The sequence below is a fragment of the Rhinolophus sinicus genome, linkage group LG04, assembly GCF_036562045.2.
Source record: "Rhinolophus sinicus isolate RSC01 linkage group LG04, ASM3656204v1, whole genome shotgun sequence".
NCBI classification, from domain to species: Eukaryota; Metazoa; Chordata; class Mammalia; order Chiroptera; family Rhinolophidae; genus Rhinolophus; species Rhinolophus sinicus.
The window spans coordinates 157,601,017-157,620,630 of record NC_133754.1 but is presented as its reverse complement, the minus strand read 5'-3'; the positions used below and the strand labels follow the sequence as shown (position 1 = coordinate 157,620,630).

General features: G+C 51.9%; 3 protein-coding genes across 7 annotated transcripts; 1 reads left to right on the top strand and 2 right to left on the bottom strand.

The window, feature by feature from the left end:
• Positions 1-24: 24 nt before the first annotated feature.
• Positions 25-3,795, bottom strand: RGP1 (RGP1 homolog, RAB6A GEF complex partner 1). 4 transcript variants are annotated; one of them, XM_074330701.1, is made up of 9 exons: positions 3,658-3,795; positions 3,163-3,297; positions 2,648-2,784; positions 2,299-2,382; positions 2,049-2,198; positions 1,629-1,775; positions 1,293-1,420; positions 903-1,092; positions 25-408 (listed from the first exon to the last, which is right to left on the bottom strand). In XM_074330701.1, the coding sequence occupies exons 2-9, from the start codon at positions 3,276-3,278 to the stop codon at positions 185-187; spliced, it is 1,176 nt and encodes a 391-aa protein (XP_074186802.1). In that variant the 5' UTR covers positions 3,279-3,297; positions 3,658-3,795; the 3' UTR covers positions 25-184. The 4 variants fall into 4 exon arrangements, with proteins under 4 accessions (XP_074186802.1, XP_074186800.1, XP_074186803.1 ...); XM_074330699.1 differs by having other exon boundaries at positions 3,636-3,775; XM_074330702.1 differs by having other exon boundaries at positions 3,643-3,774.
• Positions 3,796-4,268: 473 nt separating this feature from the next.
• GBA2 (glucosylceramidase beta 2) lies at positions 4,269-15,654 on the top strand. The gene is made up of 17 exons (XM_019729071.2): positions 4,269-4,691; positions 8,138-8,229; positions 8,731-8,846; positions 10,879-11,097; positions 11,413-11,652; positions 11,883-11,985; positions 12,139-12,292; positions 12,384-12,509; positions 12,709-12,881; positions 13,125-13,229; positions 13,435-13,542; positions 13,625-13,776; positions 13,881-13,987; positions 14,139-14,281; positions 14,365-14,480; positions 14,572-14,763; positions 15,075-15,654. The coding sequence occupies exons 1-17, from the start codon at positions 4,357-4,359 to the stop codon at positions 15,351-15,353; spliced, it is 2,760 nt and encodes a 919-aa protein (XP_019584630.2). The 5' UTR covers positions 4,269-4,356; the 3' UTR covers positions 15,354-15,654.
• CREB3 (cAMP responsive element binding protein 3) lies at positions 15,521-19,589 on the bottom strand. Of its 2 annotated transcripts, none has more exons than XM_074330703.1 (10): positions 19,452-19,589; positions 19,113-19,250; positions 18,874-19,021; positions 18,732-18,799; positions 18,529-18,618; positions 17,327-17,433; positions 17,148-17,216; positions 16,337-16,421; positions 16,154-16,238; positions 15,521-16,076 (listed from the first exon to the last, which is right to left on the bottom strand). In XM_074330703.1, the coding sequence occupies exons 2-10, from the start codon at positions 19,239-19,241 to the stop codon at positions 15,766-15,768; spliced, it is 1,092 nt and encodes a 363-aa protein (XP_074186804.1). In that variant the 5' UTR covers positions 19,242-19,250; positions 19,452-19,589; the 3' UTR covers positions 15,521-15,765. The 2 variants fall into 2 exon arrangements, with proteins under 2 accessions (XP_074186804.1, XP_019584634.2); XM_019729075.2 differs by having other exon boundaries at positions 19,336-19,476.
• Between the last annotated feature and the right edge of the window lie 25 nt (positions 19,590-19,614).

The window sequence follows — 19,614 nt, the reverse complement described above, 5'->3', positions numbered from 1 at the left end:
TGCTGCCACTTCCAGGGAAACCACTAGCAGCTGCCAATTTATTCTGAATAAATAAATTAATGCTACAGCTGAAAGCCTCTCATTGTCCGTGCCATTGGACCCCAGGTGGGAAAAATGGGCCCTACTGTAGTCCCGGTGCTCAGTTCTCAGTATCCTGACGAAAGGAGTGCCATGTAGGCCAGTTTCAGATGGTTATGGTGCTGGTGCTAGGGCCTGGGGCCGCGTATGAGGCCAGGGTCGGGCTTGTAGGCAGCACCTTGACGGGGAGGTCCCAGCTGAAGGTGTCTACAGGCACTTGCTCAGGCCCTGTCCAGGTGACCGTCTCGGGCTGGTGCACAGGAGGCAGGAGCACCAAACCTGGTTCTCGGGATGTTACAAATTCAAAATGCAATCTCCACTTCAGGGACACTGAAAAAACAGACAGAGGCAGAGACATTAGAAGTCGAGAACAAAAGCCAATGACAGGGTGTGGTCAGCAAATGAGCAAAAACCTCTACTCGGGAAGAGGGGGAGAAAGCGAAGATCAAGTGTTTCTCTGAAGAAATCTAGTGTATGAAGCACAAATGTGACAATAAGGACAGCAGTGTTAAGAACTAATAACCCAAGTGTGAGATAGTCAAGACGGGAGTGTGAAGTAACATTGGTGGGAACCAGAGATCAGTGCACCACAGGGTCCCAGTAGGCAGGGCTACGGAAGGACATCTGCAAAGGTGGTAAGAGTTTAGGGGTCAGTGCATCTAGGAAACAGTTTGAAGATGTGAGCAAGTGTTAAGGGTCAGAGACTGTCTGGGAGTGTGTTAGGAATCAGGATCCATTACACTCCACCTAAGCACAGTATTTTATTCTCTCTCCCCACCTATTTTATTCGCTCTCCCCACCTCCAGTAATAATCAGGGTCTCACCAATGGCTGTGCAGAAGCCTGGGGTGGAGCTGAGAGGGATGGGGAGGGAGAAGCTGGTTCTGGTTGTATGTAGGCAGGACTCCTGGTGCCGGGCATGAGTCACGTGGGACACAGAAGGGGCACCCCCTGCCCCTCGGCGCCGCTGGTACTCAGGCTGTACACACTCCTCGGTCTGTAGGCTTACTGAAAACTGGGAGCAAGAGAAGTGCATGCTAGTAGGCATTGGGGAGTGCTGACTCTAGCTGAGGGCAGCCCAACCTCAACCTGTTTTACCAGAGACCCTACTGACCCTACTATCCACTTCTACATACCCCCCCTCTTTATGCAGGCCCTTCTCCTTCACCCTAGCCCTTCAGACCCAGCGCCCCAAAAGCCCCTCTCCCTTCTCACCTGCAAACAAGCTACAGTTCCTTCCCCTAAGTTTAAGGTCCCCACCACGTCCTCGCCGAGTCTGTATACAGATTTGAAGATGCCAAATGTCCCAACTTTTCCTCGACCGTCACTGATATTGTACAGATCTGGGGAAAATGGGACACTGTAAGCGTGGAGTCCACACTGGGGAATGTCTAGAGCTAGGAGCCAGAAGCCAAAAGATGGGGCTGCTTTTCTTTATAATCTGGGGTATCACTGGATCCTCAGAAGTATATGGCAGTTAGGAGAACCTGCCTCTGAGACAGAAATACTATGAGGGGAATACGGGGTGAGGCATTTGGAAAGGATTCTCACGAAGGCTTCGGCAGGATGTGGCAGCCATGAGGCGCTCCCCAGCCAGCTCAGTTAGCCATGAATCCTTCTTCCCACCTTCATCCTCCTCCAAGAATGGACTGGATGGGGCTACAGCCTCATCCTGGGGAAACCGAACGTCCTGAAGGCCTGGAAAGAGAATGAATGGAGAAGTAGTGCTCGGCAGGAACAAAGAGCAGAGGTTAGGGTTTTAGACTCCAACCTGAGAGGGCTGAAGGTAAAGGGAGCCACAGCTGAGGTACACATCTCAATCTATTCTCCAGAACCCTCCTTCCCCAACTCTGTTGCACCTTCACTAAGACCAGGAAGCTTCCCTCCAGCCCCTCTCACAAGCTCTCTAAAGATGATTCCTGCTTTGGTGAGGCTCTTCCCCAGCCCTTCCCTCCAGGAACCTTTACTTACCAGTCAACACAAGAACCCTCAGAGGGACCCTGAGTAAAGTGATGGGTGAGTTGACACGCTGGCAGCCAATGGTCAGTTTGTAGACATACTTGACTGACTGACCCCGAAAGGAGGGTGGTCCCTCTATGGGCAGCACTTCGCTGTAGGAGTCTGGTTGGGAAGTAGTAGTCAGGGCAGCCAGAGGCAGTCAGAGAAGTCCTCCCTCCAGGAGCCTTAGAAGGCAATCCAAGGGTGGGAGAAAGTCACTTACATGATTTGGATTCTCCAGGGTCTAGCCTCAGGTCACAGAATAGGATTTTTGGTGGAGTGGAAAGGATACACTGACCCCTCTCACCTGAAAAACATAAGGACTGCAGTTTAATGACCTCATTCTCCAGTACTGGATGAGTCTAGCACATCAAATGGGAGCAGTAAGCACTGCTAACAAAGGGCAGCCCACAGGAAGCTACTCCTCTCTTCTTGCTGCGAGGTAGCAACAGTCTCACATACCCAAAGCAACAATTACATTCCCCCACACCCCCAAGTCACAGAGACTATAATGACCCACCCAACGATTTAATAACTTCACCCTTCAGGGACAATTCCTCCATTTCTCTAACCTCGGTGTGGTAGAAAGACAGTCTGGCTGTCAGGCTGAACATCTGGCTGACTGGAGTCAGGGGGAGGCAGTGCTACTCGACTCTCACTGGCATGGAACTGGCAGTGGATTTGGGCACTGGCCCAGGCCAGAGCCTCACTATGGGAGGAGGGAAAGGAGGCATCAGAGGGGAGTTCCCGACCTCACCAATGCTCTTCCAAACTCCCTACCACATTATCTGAGACCAACATGGTTGAAGTGGCTGTCCTAGGGATCAGGGAATCCAGAATCCCAAAGAGAAACCGTAAAACAAACAGAAGCACACTGTGGGTAAAAAGGGGAATGGGAGGGGGGAGGGAGGAAAGCAGAAAAAGGGTATGTCAACCACATCTTCTGTTAAATAGCTCTTTCCTACAGTGAGAGCACCATGAGCAGGAAGGTGGATGTAACTACGAAACAACCTGAGCTCTGGCTTAGCACTGTAGATACCAAGCTTCCTCCCAGAAGGACCACCTTCTTCGGTACCAGCATCCTCACCTGGATGCAGAAGTGGCTGTGGGGGGCAGAGGGTTGGTGACTGTCACCATACACTCCAGCGCTTCCCCCGCCAGAAACACAGGACCTCGGCTCAGCTCTGCTACCACTTCAATCATGGCAGCTCCGGGATCGGATCTAGGAGACGGGGGTGGGGGTGGGGGGTGTCACAGGTCAGTACAATGGCTGGGAGGGTGTCTGAGTGAAGTCCAGGGTTGAGAACCGAGAAGACAGGCAGTCAGCACCACGGTGTCCGAAAGAAGCGCCCGGATTTGGGGACAAGGAAATGGACGGGAGGTACCGGGGGTAGCTGACTCAGTACTGCCTAGGGGGAGGGCGTCGCTCAGGGTCCCAGATGCCCGCTCCTCTCGGCATCGGGTTACTCCCCCTACCCCCTCCCCGGAACCCCAGCCCGGCCTCTGCCCCACTTCTCTCAAGGTTCCGCGTCCCAGCCCAAGGCCACGGACCCCCGTCACCTCGTGCCTCCAGCCCAGGCACCTCGCACGGTCGACACTGGGGGTCTCGGCACACGGAGACCCGCCCCTTCTGGACTAGGCCAAGTGCGTGGCGGCGTCCGCAGCAGAGGCGGGACTTCCCTTCAGCCCCTTCCCATGACCGGGCCCCTTCCGGCCGGAAGCGCCGGGCTGGCCGGACCGGAAGGGGCTCGAGTGCCGCCGCCTTGGGCCAGCTTCCCACGGCCTGGCCCTTGGGCGCGGGCGCTTCCCCAGACACCGGCCGGCGGAACCCGGCGCCCAACCCTGGGGGGTCTGGTGCTGCGGCAAGAGGACGCGGCTGAGTGTGCCGCGACCTCCCAGGCCGGTCCCGGGGGCGGTGCCTTTCGGGCTGGCTCCCCAGGCTCCTCCCCTTTCCGCGGGCCCAGTAGTCGCCCTTTGGCCAGGCAAGCTAATCATCGCGGCCCAATGACGACGAGGCCCGACCCTTCCCGCCCAGGACCCAGAGAGACGACCGAGAGGGAGCCCGAGGCGGCTTCATTGCTGTCGTCTCTGCCGCCGCTGCAGCAACAGCTCCTGGGTTCCACAGAGACACCTGCTCACCTCTGCTTTCCCCGGCGCCCGGCCCTCCGGGACGGCACCTAACAACCGGCACCCGCACCTGGACTTGGCTGGCGAGTACTTTGTACCGGAAGGCTTGGGACCCGGGACCATCGAGGTCGTGGGGACCCAGGATCCAGGGAACATGGGAACTGGAGTCCCATCCTCGGAGCAAACCAGCTGTGCCAAAGGGGATCCACAGGTTTGTTGCTCTGAAGGTGCTGGGGGCACTGAAGCTGTGCAGGTTACTGATTGCGAGAGCCCTGAGGATGGTCGACCCCAAAATGAGCCGAGCCACCGCAATTCAGAGGACTCTGGGCAGCTGATGGCTTCCTACGAGGGTAAAGCTAAGGGCTACCAGGTACCTCCCTTTGGTTGGCGCATCTGTCTGGCTCACGAGTTTGCAGAGAAGAGGAAACCCTTTAATGCCAATGACATCTCCCTAAGCAACCTGGTAAAGCATCTGGGCATGGGCTTAAGGTGAGTAGATCGCATTGTCTTAAGTACCTTAGGCTTCACTTTGTCCCAGCACAAGACTTCCAGCAGAGATGGGAAAGGTGAGAAAGCAGGTAGGTGCCTTGTCCCAGTCAAGTAGTCCCTATCCCCAACATACTCTTAAGGCCTGGTTTTGGAGGGTGAGACCAGGTCACATCTTTTTGCAACTCCCTTCTTCCCCGTAACTTTTTTAGCAGGAAAGAGCGGAAACATCTGGGCCTGCAGTCAGCCTTTCCCATGTTGGCTCCCTCTCACATACTCCCTCTTTTACAAAGACTGCTCTTTAGAATTAGCTGTACTTTGTGGCAAGGTAGAAAGGATAGTCTGGCTGTTATAGTACTGACACAATGTTGTTTTATTTGGGAGGGGGAGGTTCTCAACCCCAGATTTCCCTGAGCTGCTGGGGTAGTCTCGGTACCTCATTTAGACACATCACATTACAGTCCCAACATCCAGGAGTTTCTTTCCTTAAGCTTTAGCTCCAGGGAGTGGCGGAGATCCTGCCTGCTCTCAACCCTAAGGAGAGGATGATGAGAAGGGCCATTCACTTTATTCTGGGATAGACAGCCCCTGATGTAAGAAAAAGCAAGGACCTCTGACCAGAGAGGCACTGTCATAGGTGTTGCCAGGGCTTTTAGTAATAGTGTTCCAGAGCCTGCCGCACTCTTCCCCCCACACTCCCTACCAAAGGGTTGCAGACACCCGAAGAGCTTGTCCTAGGCTGTAGAATTCCTCTAGATCCCTCCAGGTCCCCACTGAGTTCAAAAACTAGTGATGAGAAGCCCATACCTATGAGTATTAACAGGAGCAGGTGGATGTGAGGACAAAAAGCATCACCCTGAAGTCATCCTGAGTCAGTCCACACCATAAACACAGAGCCAGGGAGGGAGGCATAAAGGCTGGGAAACCCAGCACTGACATCCTCTGAAATAGGGGATCCTTCCCTTTCCCAGTCAGTGCTATGGGGTTGGGGTGGGGAGTCTGTTTACCTAACCCCAACCCTAGGCAGTAGGAAAGGCCTGGCGCTGCCCAGGTAGCCAGCTCCTCTGCTGGTCCCTGTGGTTGGCTTGTACCAGAGAACGGTCATCCCTCCAGGTTGCTTCTGAAACTGACCTAGCCCAACTTTGACCCCAAAAGCCTTTGGGTCAAAATAGGATCTAGGGCTAGGGTGCTGAGAGAAGCACATTGGGGTGCCCGTGGTGGGGACAGTGAGGTCAAAAATAGGTGGGCATCCTAGCCCCCTCAGTCTCTGTGAGCTGAGTCATAGAGGCCTGAAGTTGAGCTCAGCCCCCTGGACCTCGGCTTCCCATACCTGGATAGGGTGGAGGCCACTGACACCAGGCTTTTGGAATGGGATGAGGTCCTGCATTAAGGAGAAAGGAGTGAGACAAGGAAGAACTCTGAATGATAATTCTTAAGTTGGGGCTAAATTATGGAGAAAGCCAAATATGGTAGGAATGACCAGCCGCTAAATTGAAGGAGTGAGAGAAAGGCAGACCCTAAGAGAGAGCTGAACTGAGGGTCCACTGATCAGAGCTCTCTTGGCCTCAGTGTGGTAAGAACTCAGTTGTGATTGCTCTCCCTTCCAGACAGTGTCCATTCATTCAATAACTATTTATTGAGGACCGGCCTGATGGCTCAGGTGGTTGGAGCACCATGCGCCTAATGCCAAGGTCGCTGGTTCGATTCCCACATGAGGGCCAGTGAGCTGTGCCCTCTATAGCTAAGATTGTGAACAACAGCTCTCCCTGGAGCTGGGCTGCTGTGAGCAGCTGGAGTGGGCTACCATGTGCCGCCGTGAGTGGCCGGCAGCCAGCGAGAGCGGCTGTGAGCGGCTGACCAACGACTGCTGACCAACTGCCTCAGCTCAGGGAGCGCAAGGCTCACAATACCAGCATGGGCCAGGGCGCTGTGTCCTACACAACTAGACTGAGAAAGAATGGCTTGAACCGGAGGGGGGGTTGGGGGTTTGTTCTATGCCAGATACTCCTTTGTTCTGCCTATCCCCATATCTTGCATTTCTCCCTCACTTCTCTAATCCCTGCCGCACCCTCCCTCCCTTCACCAATCCTTTCTGGCCTCTAGTTTCAAAGTCCAGTTTCCTCTAAGCTGACAGGATCTTCTGACTTCCCATCACCTCATCCTTTGTCTTCCTTTCCTCTCCCCCACCCTCAGAAGGTACCCTCCCTATTCTTAAAGCACATTTCTCCTCCCCTTGCTCCTGTCCATGGTCATCTCTCATATGCCCCACTGTTTGTAAATTCAGCGAATAGTAATTGAGTGCAGACCACATGCCCTGCCCTGTGCTTGAAGCTATAAATAATAATCTACTAGTCTTTGTCTCTGTCCCTTTCCCCAAGGATCTTAAAAGTATGTCAGACTCATGTGAGGAACACTGAAATAACAAGACAGCATATGATTGGGAATTGAGATAGTGTATGTACAATGATCACACCTGACACAGGTATTCTGTTTTATGGCTTTCCTATTATATCATTTGCTCTGTCAACCATTCCATGAGGTGGGTAGGTAGGGCAGGGGGTATCCCCATTGTAGATGAGGAAACCGAGGCTCAGAGGGGTTACTTACACAATTATAATACATGATTACAAGTGTCATGATTGAATAGTGGGTATAAAATGGCTGGGTAGGGAAGAAAGTGGCATTAGGAGAGTCTGGGGTTGCTTAATGAGGACCCACGCTGAATGGGAATTTGTAGAAAGTTAAGATTAGAAGATGGTCTGGGACAGATGTGAGAACTTTGAATGAAACCCAAACAGAATCATATGCCTGTTGGATATAGAGCGGTGACAAGACCAGGAAAATGTTGGGATTTTTAGAAGGCTTTACTGGGGTATTATGAGAGAGCAGAATCACAGAGCTTACAGTTTAAATCCTGAACTTAAAGAAAAGAAAAAGAAATACCCCAAAATGTAAACACTGGTTATCTATGGGTGGGATTTTTTTTCCCTCTTCCACCTACTATATTCTACAAATTTTCACCTTTTATAATCAAGAAGAAAAATCAATTTAAAAAGAAAGTTATCCCAGCAGCCCATGCCTATTATGGCAGGTGGAGGGGTTGTATGTCAGGAAACCATAACTGGCCCATTCAACACCTCAAACAAAAGCTCCTGGGCTAAGCTAAAGCAGTGGTAGTGGAGTTAGAGGTGAGGAAAGATCAGAAAGCACCTGAGGAGAAGACAGAGGAGAAACAAAGGCAGTCCCACACTGTGAGCTCGGGTGACTAGGAAGATGAGGGGGCCTTGAACTGTGGAGGTGTTGAGAGGAGGAAAGGTTTGGAAGCAAAGGTGATGGATCCTCGGGACAGTTAATGGGAAATCACAGCTGGCTTTGTCCAGAAAGGTAGGTGACTGCAGCCCAGAAGGCACCGCCCACTGCCTCTTCTCACACTGCTTCTTGCTTCTCAGGTACTTGCAGTGGTGGTACCGGAAGACCCAGGTGGAGAAGAAGAAACCTTTCATCGATCTCATCAATTGTGTGCCCCTGAGACAGATCTATGGTGAGCTTCACCCCAGCTCTGCCCTGTTCAGACAGGGCCCAGCCTCCAGGTCTACCGCAGAGCTAGGCAAAGAGGCTTCCAGCTTAGGCAAGCTGCACTGCCCCCATCCCCTCAGGGTGTTTTCCCATCTTTATTGAAAATATAATTGACATATATAACACTGTATAAGTTTAAGATGTACAATGTGTCAATTTGATATTCCCCTAGTTTTTAGAGGAACCTATCTTTATAGTCTAGAACAGGGGTGTCCAAACTGCGGCCCACAATCCATTTTTAATTGGCCCGCAGCAAATTCCAAAAATATATTTAGTTTACTTAAATAAACCAGGAGAGACAATACATACTTCACCTCAAGTGAGTTGCCCGGCTGTTTGTGTATTTTACCGCATATGGCCCTTGGTGAAAAACGTTGACAAAAGTTTGGACACCCCTGGCCTAGACAGTGAGAAATGGGCTTGTCTTCCTTCCCCGCCCCAGTAACGGTCCTGATTCTCTCTCTAGGTTGTCCCTTGGGTGGCATCGGGGGAGGCACTATCACCCGAGGCTGGAGAGGCCAGTTCTGTCGTTGGCAGCTTAATCCTGGCATGTACCAACACCGGACAGTCATCGCTGACCAAGTAAGAGCCAAGAGGTGGAGGAGAGGTCCAGGACAGGACCTCCCCAGGCCAGGAAGGGCCTCTTTGCTAATGTAGGATGTGGCAGTTAGATGTGTACTGGTTCAGTCCAATAAGTTTCTTCAGGATGCTTTCCACGTGCCCAGCCCTGTGCTAGGATGTACTGTATGAAAGAGACAGAGAGCACATATTCCTTGAAAGAGTAAACAGCCCTGGCACCCCTCTAGTAAATGCCTCTTACCTACTTTGCTGCCCTAGCTCCACTAGTTGAGCAATACACAGCCACAGAGAGCAGAGAATTCCCACGTGACTTAACCTGGTTGAAAGAACATGTAGTAGGACCAGAAGGGAAAACAAAACCACAAGTCTACAAATGTGTGGGGGAAAAAAGATGTATAGAGCACACACTGCTCACCCTGATTTGCCAGCCACCAGCCAGAGGTCAGCTCTTCTGCTGGGGATCACTCTTCTGGAGGCCTCTCTGGCGGAAGCCCTTCCTCTCCCAGGCATAGACCTCTAGCCTTCTTCCCTTTGCTGAAGCTTCGCTTTTTTTCCCTCTGTGCCTTCATCACACCTGAACCTTGTATTGCCAGAGGCATGGGATCTACCTTTCATCATCTCTCTCTAGTGCCCTCTCATGTTGGGTTGTCCACCAAGTTCACATTTCCTGTTTGAGGGACGCCTCCAGCTTTCAGCTCACCTTCAAAGGAGAAATGACTAGCAGGCCTTGAGTCCAATTAATGACAGTGCCCTTCCTAGTTAGCTTACTAGCCCTGCCCAATGCCCCAAGCTTCCTCTCTGGCTCATCCCTTAGGTATCCCGAGGGGAATGCCTTCCAGAATCGTGACTCTACACTTCAAGTAATTACTGCATGCTTAACATGTGCTAAGCTTTTTGTATAATATTTAATATTTAAAGTCAATCCTATAAGGTAAAAAGTATCATCATTACTGTGCGTATTTTACAGATGAGGAAACTAAGATCCAAAGAGGTTTAGTAACATGCCCAAGGTCACATGGTTGGTAAATGGAAGCACTGGGATTCAGAACCAGTTCTGTCTGTGGTTAAGAGCCCCTGGTCTTAACCATTATCTGGTATTCCAACAACATAATTTTAAATTTTTACTAGGGGAATAGGACTTTGATAAAATGGAGACTATGAGACCACATCTGTGCCAGAATGAGAGGGACAGATAGTACACTAAGAAAAAAGGGACACTGCTGCAGACTTTGCCCATTCTCCCCCTACACGTGCCAACTCTGCCTGACTCTGATGTGGAGTCATAGGTGGAGAGGGGGACCTCAGTGAACTAGAGGGTCCCTGCCCTCAGAGAACCCATAAAGCAATCAGAGAGTCAGAATGTAAATAAATACATTGTAACATGCTACACTAGAGGGTTAGGGGGACACACGGGAGAATGACTCACTGTTTGAGGAGAGGAGATGGCGTTTGACTTAGGCCTTGAAGGATGGGGTGTTTCACCAGGAGAATGAGCATGAGCAAAGTCCCGGAGGGGGACCTGTGGTGTGCTCAGTGTGATTATTGAGTGTCTGATATGACCAGAATATCCGTGCTTGAACAGGTAATGAATCTGATGGGCAGAGAGAGGCCAGATCAAGAAGACCTTGAAAACCAAGTAGAGTTTAAACTTTAGCCTGAGGGCCATGGGGAGTCACTGAAACATTATAAACACAGATTAACATATCTTGATTTGTTTGTAAGAAATATCATTCTGATACCTAAAAGAGCAAGGGCAGAGGGTAAAAGCAGCGACGGTTAGGGTTTGGGTTAGGGCAGTAAGACCACAGTAGTGAGAAGGGCGAGGAAGCCTGGGAGATAGATGGAGAAAGAGGCAGGAGTTGGTGGTGACTCACTGATCTTGGTGGAAAGGCCTGAGCCAGGGATGAGGAAGGCTGTTACTATGGTAACTAAGCATTGCAGGCTCTGGAAGAGGAGGAGCTACTTTGAGGGGAGGGAGACGAGTTTGAGGTGCCTGTGGGTTACCCCATCCTAGCCTGTCTTCCTTCCTGGTTAGTTCACAGTGTGCTTGCGTCGGGAAGGGCAGACTGTGTACCAGCAGGTCCTGTCCGTGGAGCGCCCGAGCGTCCTGCGCAGCTGGAACTGGGGCCTGTGTGGGTACTTTGCATTCTACCACGCCCTCTATCCCCGGGCCTGGACTGTCTATCAGCTTCCCGGCCAGAATGTCACCCTCACCTGCCGCCAGATCACACCCATCTTGCCCCATGACTACCAGGTGAGATTCCCTTCCTGTGTTTCCTCCATTGTCTTCCCCTCCCTGGGATCTGTCTCTGCTGGAAATCCCCTGACCTGTGAAAGAAGGGGTTGGAGGTTGAACATCACACTGGTTTCCCAGGACTGCCGCCCAGTTGGTCTTCTGTCTCACGGGAGACAGCCTGCGTAGGAATGGGGGGAGAGGCAAGGGGAAGACAAGAGAATGAATATAGTGGGAGTTTTTGAGTCAGGTCCTTGATGCCAAGTATTGACCCTGGGGGAGCGGGCCCAGGAGGCGCTACACTGGGACCATCTGAGTCTGATGTTTTGCTCCCAGGACAGCAGTCTGCCTGTAGGAGTCTTTGTGTGGGATGTGGAAAACGAAGGAGACGAAGCCCTGGATGTGTCCATCATGTTCTCCATGCGGAACGGACTAGGAGGTGGCGATGATGCCCCAGGGGGTTTGTGGAATGAGCCCTTCTGTCTGGAGCGTGATGGGGAGAGTGTGCGGGGGCTGCTGCTGCATCATCCAACCCTTCCAAACCCCTACACCATGGCTGTGGCTGCGCGGCTCACGGTACGGAGCAGTGCCTGGACCTTAGCCCGGGACCCCACCCTCAGCCTGGTCCAAGCCCCGCCCCCACCTCCCATCCCACAGGTCTCTTCTTCCTTTCCTCAACTCCCGAGTCCCACCCTCCCCACAGCCTCTAGAACTTGGAGGTGGGAATATGTAACAGGACCTAGAGTGTTTGTCAGAAGCCAGTGTACTTGCGGCGTTTCCCCTCACAGTCTTTGGCCCCTTAACAGGCAGACACGACAGTAACGCACTTCACAGCCTTTGATCCTGACAGCACTGGGCGGCAGGTGTGGCAGGATCTACTTCAGGATGGACAGCTGGACTCCCCTGCTGGTGATGGGGGGTCTAACAGGGAGGTGGTGGGAAAGAGGTTGTCCCTGTTTCAGGAACAAGGTGGGAGGCCTGGTAAATGACTAGGCCTTGTTCCCACATTAGGGATCCTGGGGCTGAAGGGGTACCTGTGCTAATTCCTCTTGTGCTTCTCAGGCCGAAGCAACCCCTCGCAGAAAGGGGTAGGAATCGCTGGGGCTGTGTGTGTTACATGCAAGCTACCACCTCGAGGCCAGTGCCGCCTGGAATTCTCACTGGCTTGGGACATGCCCAGAATCATGTTTGGAGCTAAGGGCCAGGTCTACTGCAGGTGAGCGCACTGAGAGAGTACAGGGATCCAAGGTGCTAGGGCTCTGACCTAGAACCCGTGTTCTCACCCTCCCCTTTTTTCCCCATTGCAGGCGGTACACGAGGTTCTTTGGCTCAGAAGGTGATGCAGCACCCGCCCTTAGCCACTATGCACTGTGCCGATACGCAGATTGGGAAGAGAGAATCTCAGCTTGGCAGAGCCCAGTATTGGATGACAGGTGCCAGTGGGGCCCATCGCTTGCCTTTCTCCCAGGCACTCACACTCCAACTAGGACTCCTTGAATCACTGTCCACCCATCAAAGTCAGCAGAGTTGGGCTGGGATTCACTTGATGCCCCCACTCTGCTGAACCCCAGAATCCTTCCTTTCTTGGAAGGTCCACACTCATAAGACCGTTATCTCCTCCTGGCTCCCCAGATCCTTGCCTGCCTGGTACAAATCTGCACTGTTCAATGAACTATATTTCCTCGCTGATGGAGGCACAATATGGCTGGAAGTTCCTGAGGACTCCCTACTGGAAGAGCTGGGGGGGAACATGTGTCAGCTCCGCCCCACCCTACAGGAGTACGGTCGCTTTGGCTACCTTGAAGGTATGGGCTCCTGATGGGCCGTGGTATGGCAGGCTGTGTCTGTAAGGCCAGGGAGTGCCCTACCACCAAGCAGCATGATGGGTTTTACCTACCCCAAGGTATTGGTTGGGATGAGGGGGGTAAGTGGCAAGTGTGGAGTATAACAGTGCCCCATCTTCAACTCTGGAGGACAAGCTAGGGAGGGGTATGTGAAGGGGAAGCAGGAATTCTGGCAACAATCCTGTGTCTCCCCCATTCCTCCAGGCCAGGAATACCGCATGTACAACACGTACGATGTCCACTTCTACGCTTCCTTCGCCCTCATCATGCTCTGGCCCAAACTTGAGCTCAGCCTACAGTATGACATGGGTGAGGGTCTCTTTTGTGCCCCTTCCATCCTCTTAGCTCCCCAATCCCCTTAACTTTTGTGGTCCCTCAGATTGTCTTTTCCTCTTTCCCCCAAAACATATCTACATCCTGTGTATTGGTTCCCCTCTGGGGTCATCCATATCTGTGTGCCCCACCTCAAGCCTGCCCATTCCCTGCCCCCCAACTTGTGTGTCTGCTCCCCCAGCTCTGGCCACACTCAGGGAGGACCTGACATGGCGACAGTACCTGATGAGTGGGGTAATGGCACCTGTGAAAAGGAGGAATGTCATCCCCCATGATGTTGGAGACCCAGGTAAAAGTCCCTCTACCTCAACTTGCCCCCCCACTACCCTCCCCACCAACGCACGTGAACCAAGTTCCCTTCCCTCCCGCAGACGACGAGCCGTGGCTCCGGGTCAATGCGTATGTGATCCATGATACTGCCGACTGGAAGGACCTGAATCTGAAGTTTGTGCTGCAAGTTTATCGGGACTATTACCTGACGGGTGACCAGGGCTTCCTGAGGGACATGTGGCCTGTGTGTCTGGTAAGGGATGCACATACAGTGGCCAGTGTGCCAGTGGCACGACTGGTGTTTGGAGAGAGCCCAGCTGGCTATTGTCTTTCCTTAGTATCTTGGTCCCTCTCTAGGCCGTGATGGAGTCTGAAATGAAGTTTGACAAGGACCAAGATGGACTCATTGAAAACGGAGGCTATGCAGACCAGACCTATGATGCCTGGGTCACCACAGGCCCCAGGTTGGGGGGGTAGAGATTTCCAGGGGACCTGAGGTGGGGAGCTGGGAACCAAGGCTTTGTGGGCTCAAGGAATAGTGACCCATTGCCTGTTGTATTGCATGTGAGTGTCTGGAGCTGCCAGTCTGACCCCCAAACCTGTGTCCCTGATCAGTGCTTACTGTGGCGGACTGTGGCTGGCAGCTGTGGCTGTGATGGTCCAGATGGCTGCTCTGTGTGGGACACAGGACGTCCAGGGCAAGTTTTCTTCCATCCTTAGACGGGGCAAGGAAGCCTATGAGAGACTGCTGTGGAATGGTGAGTTGAGGGATTCTAACTAAGGAGTCTTTAAGACAGCTATGGGGACCAAGGAGCCTGAACTAGTACTTCCTCCACTCCAGGCCACTATTACAACTATGATTGCAGCTCTCAGCCTCAGTCCTGCAGCATCATGTCTGACCAGTGTGCTGGCCAGTGGTTCCTGAGGGCCAGTGGCCTGGGAGAAGGAGACACTGAGGTGAGAGAGACTAGGAAGAGGAACCAGAAACGTGGGTTTTTCTTGGAGGTGCAAAGTAAGTTTGAGACTGTTTCTGCCTTTGCCCCTCTAGGTATTTCCTACCCCACACATAGTCCGTGCTCTCCGAACTATCTTCGAGTTCAATGTCCAGGCCTTTGCAGGAGGGGCCATGGGGGCTGTGAATGGGATGCAGCCCCATGGTGTTCCTGACAGATCCAGTGTCCAGTCTGATGAAGTCTGGGTGGGCGTGGTCTACGGGCTGGCAGCTACCATGATCCAGGAGGTAATGCACTCCCTTCCCCATCTCTCCACCATCTATACCTTGGCCCAGCACACTTCCTCAGCCATCAAACTTTTTACAGCCTAACCCAATGCCATCTTATCTCCTGGAAAGCTTACCCCTTTTCCCTGGCATGCATTCCATCTCCTGCCTTCAGTCTTCTGCCTGTGGGTCAAATTTATCTCCCCCACTAGTTGGGAAATGCCTAAGGGCAGGGACCCGCCTAAGGGCAGGGACCCCTTTGTATCCATCTGTCCAGCTGAAGTGGTTATTCAGGGGTTGCCAACTAATGTGACCACCATCTCTCCTCACAGGGCCTGACTTGGGAAGGCTTCCGGACTGCTGAAGGCTGCTACCGTACTGTGTGGGAGCGCCTGGGCCTGGCCTTCCAGACTCCTGAGGCATATTGCCAACAGCGGGTGTTCCGCTCTCTGGCCTATATGCGGCCATTGAGCATCTGGGCCATGCAGCTAGCCCTGCAGCAGCAGCAGCATAAAAAGGCCTCCAGGCCAAGAGCCGAACAGGGCACAGGACTAAACACAGGGCCTACACTCGGACCAAAGGAAGCCATGGCAAACCCGAGCCCAGTGTGAGCCCTCTGAACTGTGGGAGGGAGGGTCTAACAGCTCAGCCTCTAGCCTCGCCTTTCCTCCTTCCCCTCCCCAGTCTCCTGCAACCCTGAGCCACCAGGACAATCATGCCCCTTCCCTTCTCCCCACCCAACCACGCCAGTAAAGAGGGGTTGAGGGTGACCCAAGCATCAGAATCACTTATTTATTTATTTCCTCACCCCATCCCCTCAGTGCATGAAATGTTCAAGGTCAGTTGATCCTCCCAGGCCCATTCACAGGGTGATAGGCATCCATGGGTACAAATAAAAGACCCAGAAAGTTGGTTAAGTGTGGTGTATTTGAGCCCTCAGGCTTCCTGACGGCACAGAAGCTGAGACCAGCCCTCTCCCATTCCTTTTCACTTGGACACGACTGGAGGCATCAGGCCTCATAACTAGCCTGAGTATCTGCCCTGCAAGATAACAGATACGGGGCTATGGGTTGGGAGCCATCCCCTCTCTCTTGTGAGATTTGCATGCAGGAGATGGATGGGACCAGGGCAGGACTCTGAGAAGGGGCCAGGGAGTGGCAACTTCAGGGAAGGCTCTGGGCCAGGAGCCTGAGGCATGTAGAACAGGCAGCAAGAGTTGCCAGGAGCCTGGAGCTCATGGTATGAGCTGTCCTTTGGTACCACTGACTGCAGGGCAGACACCTCCAGCTGGTGAGGGTCCTCACTAGGGAGGGAACGAAGCTGGCGGGATAACACTGAGGAGAAAAAGACTCTTCAGGAGCAGGCCAGGCTTTTCGCCCTGGACTCCCCTTAATGGTATCAAGCCTCTCACCTCCATGCTCAGCTGGCAGGCTCCCCCTTGCGTCCGAGGAGTACATAGCAGGTACAAGGAGGAGACAGAAGGAGAACAGTAGGACCTGGAGCACAGGAAAAGGAGATGATGAAGGGCTCTGGATTGTACCCATGTCCCTGCCACCTGAGAGAAAAGGATCTCTTCTTCCATCACCATCCTCACCAAGACACAGGAGCTGCTGCTGCTGGTTTTGTTTGATATCTGAATCACCATGGCCTGGAGTCTCCTCAACTGATCCAGGAGAGACCTAGGAGAGAGGACAGTGAGCAGCCCGTCACCTGGCACCTGAGACACAATGAAACTCCTATAGAGGCCACCCCTCCATCTATACACTAGGTCCTCTTTTTTTTTTTTTTTTAAGCAGGAGAAAAAGTTTAATAACATATACCCCATGTATACACGAGACCCAGAAGTTCTAACTCGCTTATTTTTTGTCCTATTTTTGCAAATAGGACATTTTGTCCTCTCTGTGGACAAAATGCCTGAAGTTCCTCATTAAAGCAAATACACGCCTCTGCCCTACCCTGACTTAAACTCTTGCAAAGTCAGTGGTTCTATACTGCCTAAGTAGCTATGCACATAAACCTCACCAGGCAGCCTACATTCTCCCTTCTGGCCCAACTCACCTATGTTAGGATTCCAGCCAGACTAACCTGTGCTGTGTTCTCCCTCCCTAAAACTCCCTAGCCCCAAACCCCCCCCCACCCCCCAGAATCCTATTTACTATCAAATGCCATCTGCCCTGTGAGGTCTTTCTTACTCCCTCCTTTTGTCTTTCTTGATACTTAACTTATGCTTGGTTACTTGTGAATTTAATCCCCATTACTGTGAACGTCTTAGAATCAGACCCACTAAAGGCCATACACCAGACCTTGCATGTGGGAGCTGCCCAGTTGGAAATCAAATGTAGAGCAGGGAAAAGAGTGAAAGCGCATTAAATGGAAATGAGAAGAGACTGATATTAGTTGCTTACAGATTCTGTTCTTCCAGGAGCTGTACTTTGTTCTGTAACTCCAGGTTCTGGGCTGTGTATTTCAAGACCCTGGGGGAATAACAGGGATGTGGGGATATGGCCTGTATCCTCCCTTCAAAAACATATCACTTCCAGCTATTTCTGTTCCACCCACCCCAGAGCCCCTCTCCTGCTTATACCTGCTCTCTAAACTCCCCAGGTACACCTTCTTCTTCCTGCGGCTCTCTTGAGCAGACTTTTTATTGCGAATCTTCCTCCGCACTCGTTTCAGAACTTGTTCCTCCATCTGAGATAATACAGGGAAAAGGGGTATCAACACAGGAACACTGGACCAAAGAGTTGGAAGGCAACTGAGTAATCTTCCCAATGCACGAATCCCTTCTACAGCTTCCTTGACCAATAGGCACTTGGCTTCTGGCTAAATGCCTCAGAGGACCAGGTGTTAACACCCTCATAAGCCAGACCATTTTTAACAATTTTATTAAAATTAATCTTCCCTTTCCTGAGCCATTATCTGCTTCGATAATTCTATCCATTGGATTTACCTCGTACCTAATCTCTGGAGCCATACAGAACAAATGGTCTTTAGCTATTTTAAGACACTCAACATTTCCTCCAAGTAAAGATAAATCTGGGCAACTTTTTGGGTGGTGGGATAAAATGTTTAACTCATCATCTTACCTCCTCAGGATGGACTGCATCCTTTTACTATCTCTCCAAGATCTGGACTCAAAACTTGACACTAGGATATGCTCTGACCAGTATAAAGGAGAGCAAGAGAGTCACTGCCCTTCCAGAGGAAACACCTCTATTGATACAGCCTCCAAACCCCATTCACTTCCTTAGTAACCATATCACACTGCTGACTCATCTTGTACTTTTAAGAAACTCTTTTAACCTTTCTGTCAATGAACATTGATCTCATCACAGTATCACAATATTGTGCTTGTGAGACTGCCACTCATTGCTTCTTGAAACTTAAAACTCAAGATTTTACGTTTATTGTTATACTACTTAGTCCAGCCTTGATGAACTCAAACTTAATTCGACCTTTCGGCTAGATATGGTAATCCACCTAGTGAAATCTAAGTGTCAGAGCCCCTTGCTTGCACGGTCCTTTCCAAGTCCATATACTAATGCACTGGTAATTTTGAATTCTTTCCTACAAAGAATACCAAAATTTGTGTAAGCCCCACAAAACCAGGATCTGTCCCTGCATCCAGTATATGACTACATCTCCTGGCTTCCTAATTAGCAGCAAATTTGCTTAATTTCTCACTTCAGTCCTTTATTAAGTTACTGATGAAAAATTAACAGAATTGGACTACTTGGGACTCAACCCTCACCCCTCCAGTCTTTGCTCCACTACTGGGAGTCTTACCTTAGTGAGAGGAAATGTTTCTGGCAGAGTAAGCCCCTCCTGCTCCAATAGCCTCTTTTCTTCATCTGTCAGTATCAGCCTAACAATCTCCTGGGGTTACAGAAAGGTGGGAGGCAGAGTCGCAAGGGAGCGTGTCAGAGCGGAATGAGGAATCCTGTCTGCACCCGTGCAATGTGGGAATAATCCTCCAGTAAACAAAGTACCTGTTCTGCGGGTTCCTCCATATGTAGGGGAGTCATGTGGGCCTCCTCTTTTCCAGAGCTCCCACTATCTGCAAAAGGGAAAGTGAATAGCCAGGTTCATGGGTCCCCTCCTCCCCTCAGAATTCATTTACTTCAGACTCACCTAGATCTATAGTAACATGTTCTTGTGGGAGAGAATAGGTGTGGTCATGATGGACAAGACAGGGATTCGAGCTGTTGAGAACGTTCGACGACGCTGGGAAACTCGTCAGGCAGCTCAGGAAATCTTCTACATCCCAATCGCTCAGTGCCTGCACAGGATTCAAATTAACAGGCCTTGACCTATCACCATCCTCGTGAACACCCCGCCCCCCACCTCCCGGACTCAGAGCCCCCTCCCACCTCGGAAAGCGGCAACTCCCAGTCCAGCGGAGCCTCGAAGGACTCATCGGACGCCACCCCCAAATCTCCTTTTTCCTCTAGTAGTAAGTCCAACAGGTCCTGGTCACCCGAGTCCCACGCCAACTCCATCTGGGACACCTACAGAAGGAATGGGCACAAGCGCAGGAGTTCACCCTTCCACCCGGCCCCATGCACGACCCTCACCGATTGTGAGTCAGCCCACCTATCCGCTAGTCCCTATTCGGCCGGCTTTCCCCGTAGCTACTAGTCGTAGCTGTCAAACAAAACCCGAGACTCGGTTCTCCGCAGCTTCCAACACAACGGAAGTGACACGCCTACCCCAAAGCATCCCGGGACTTAAAGTTCTCTAAACGCGGAAGTGGCTTAGGTGCCGCGCCACGTCCCGGGCGCTATGCAAATACAGGGGAGGTCCCTGCTGCTTCCTCACACCCTGAGGGCGGGCATTTTGGGGAGCCGGCGCCGCCTTTGCCCCAAGCTAGAA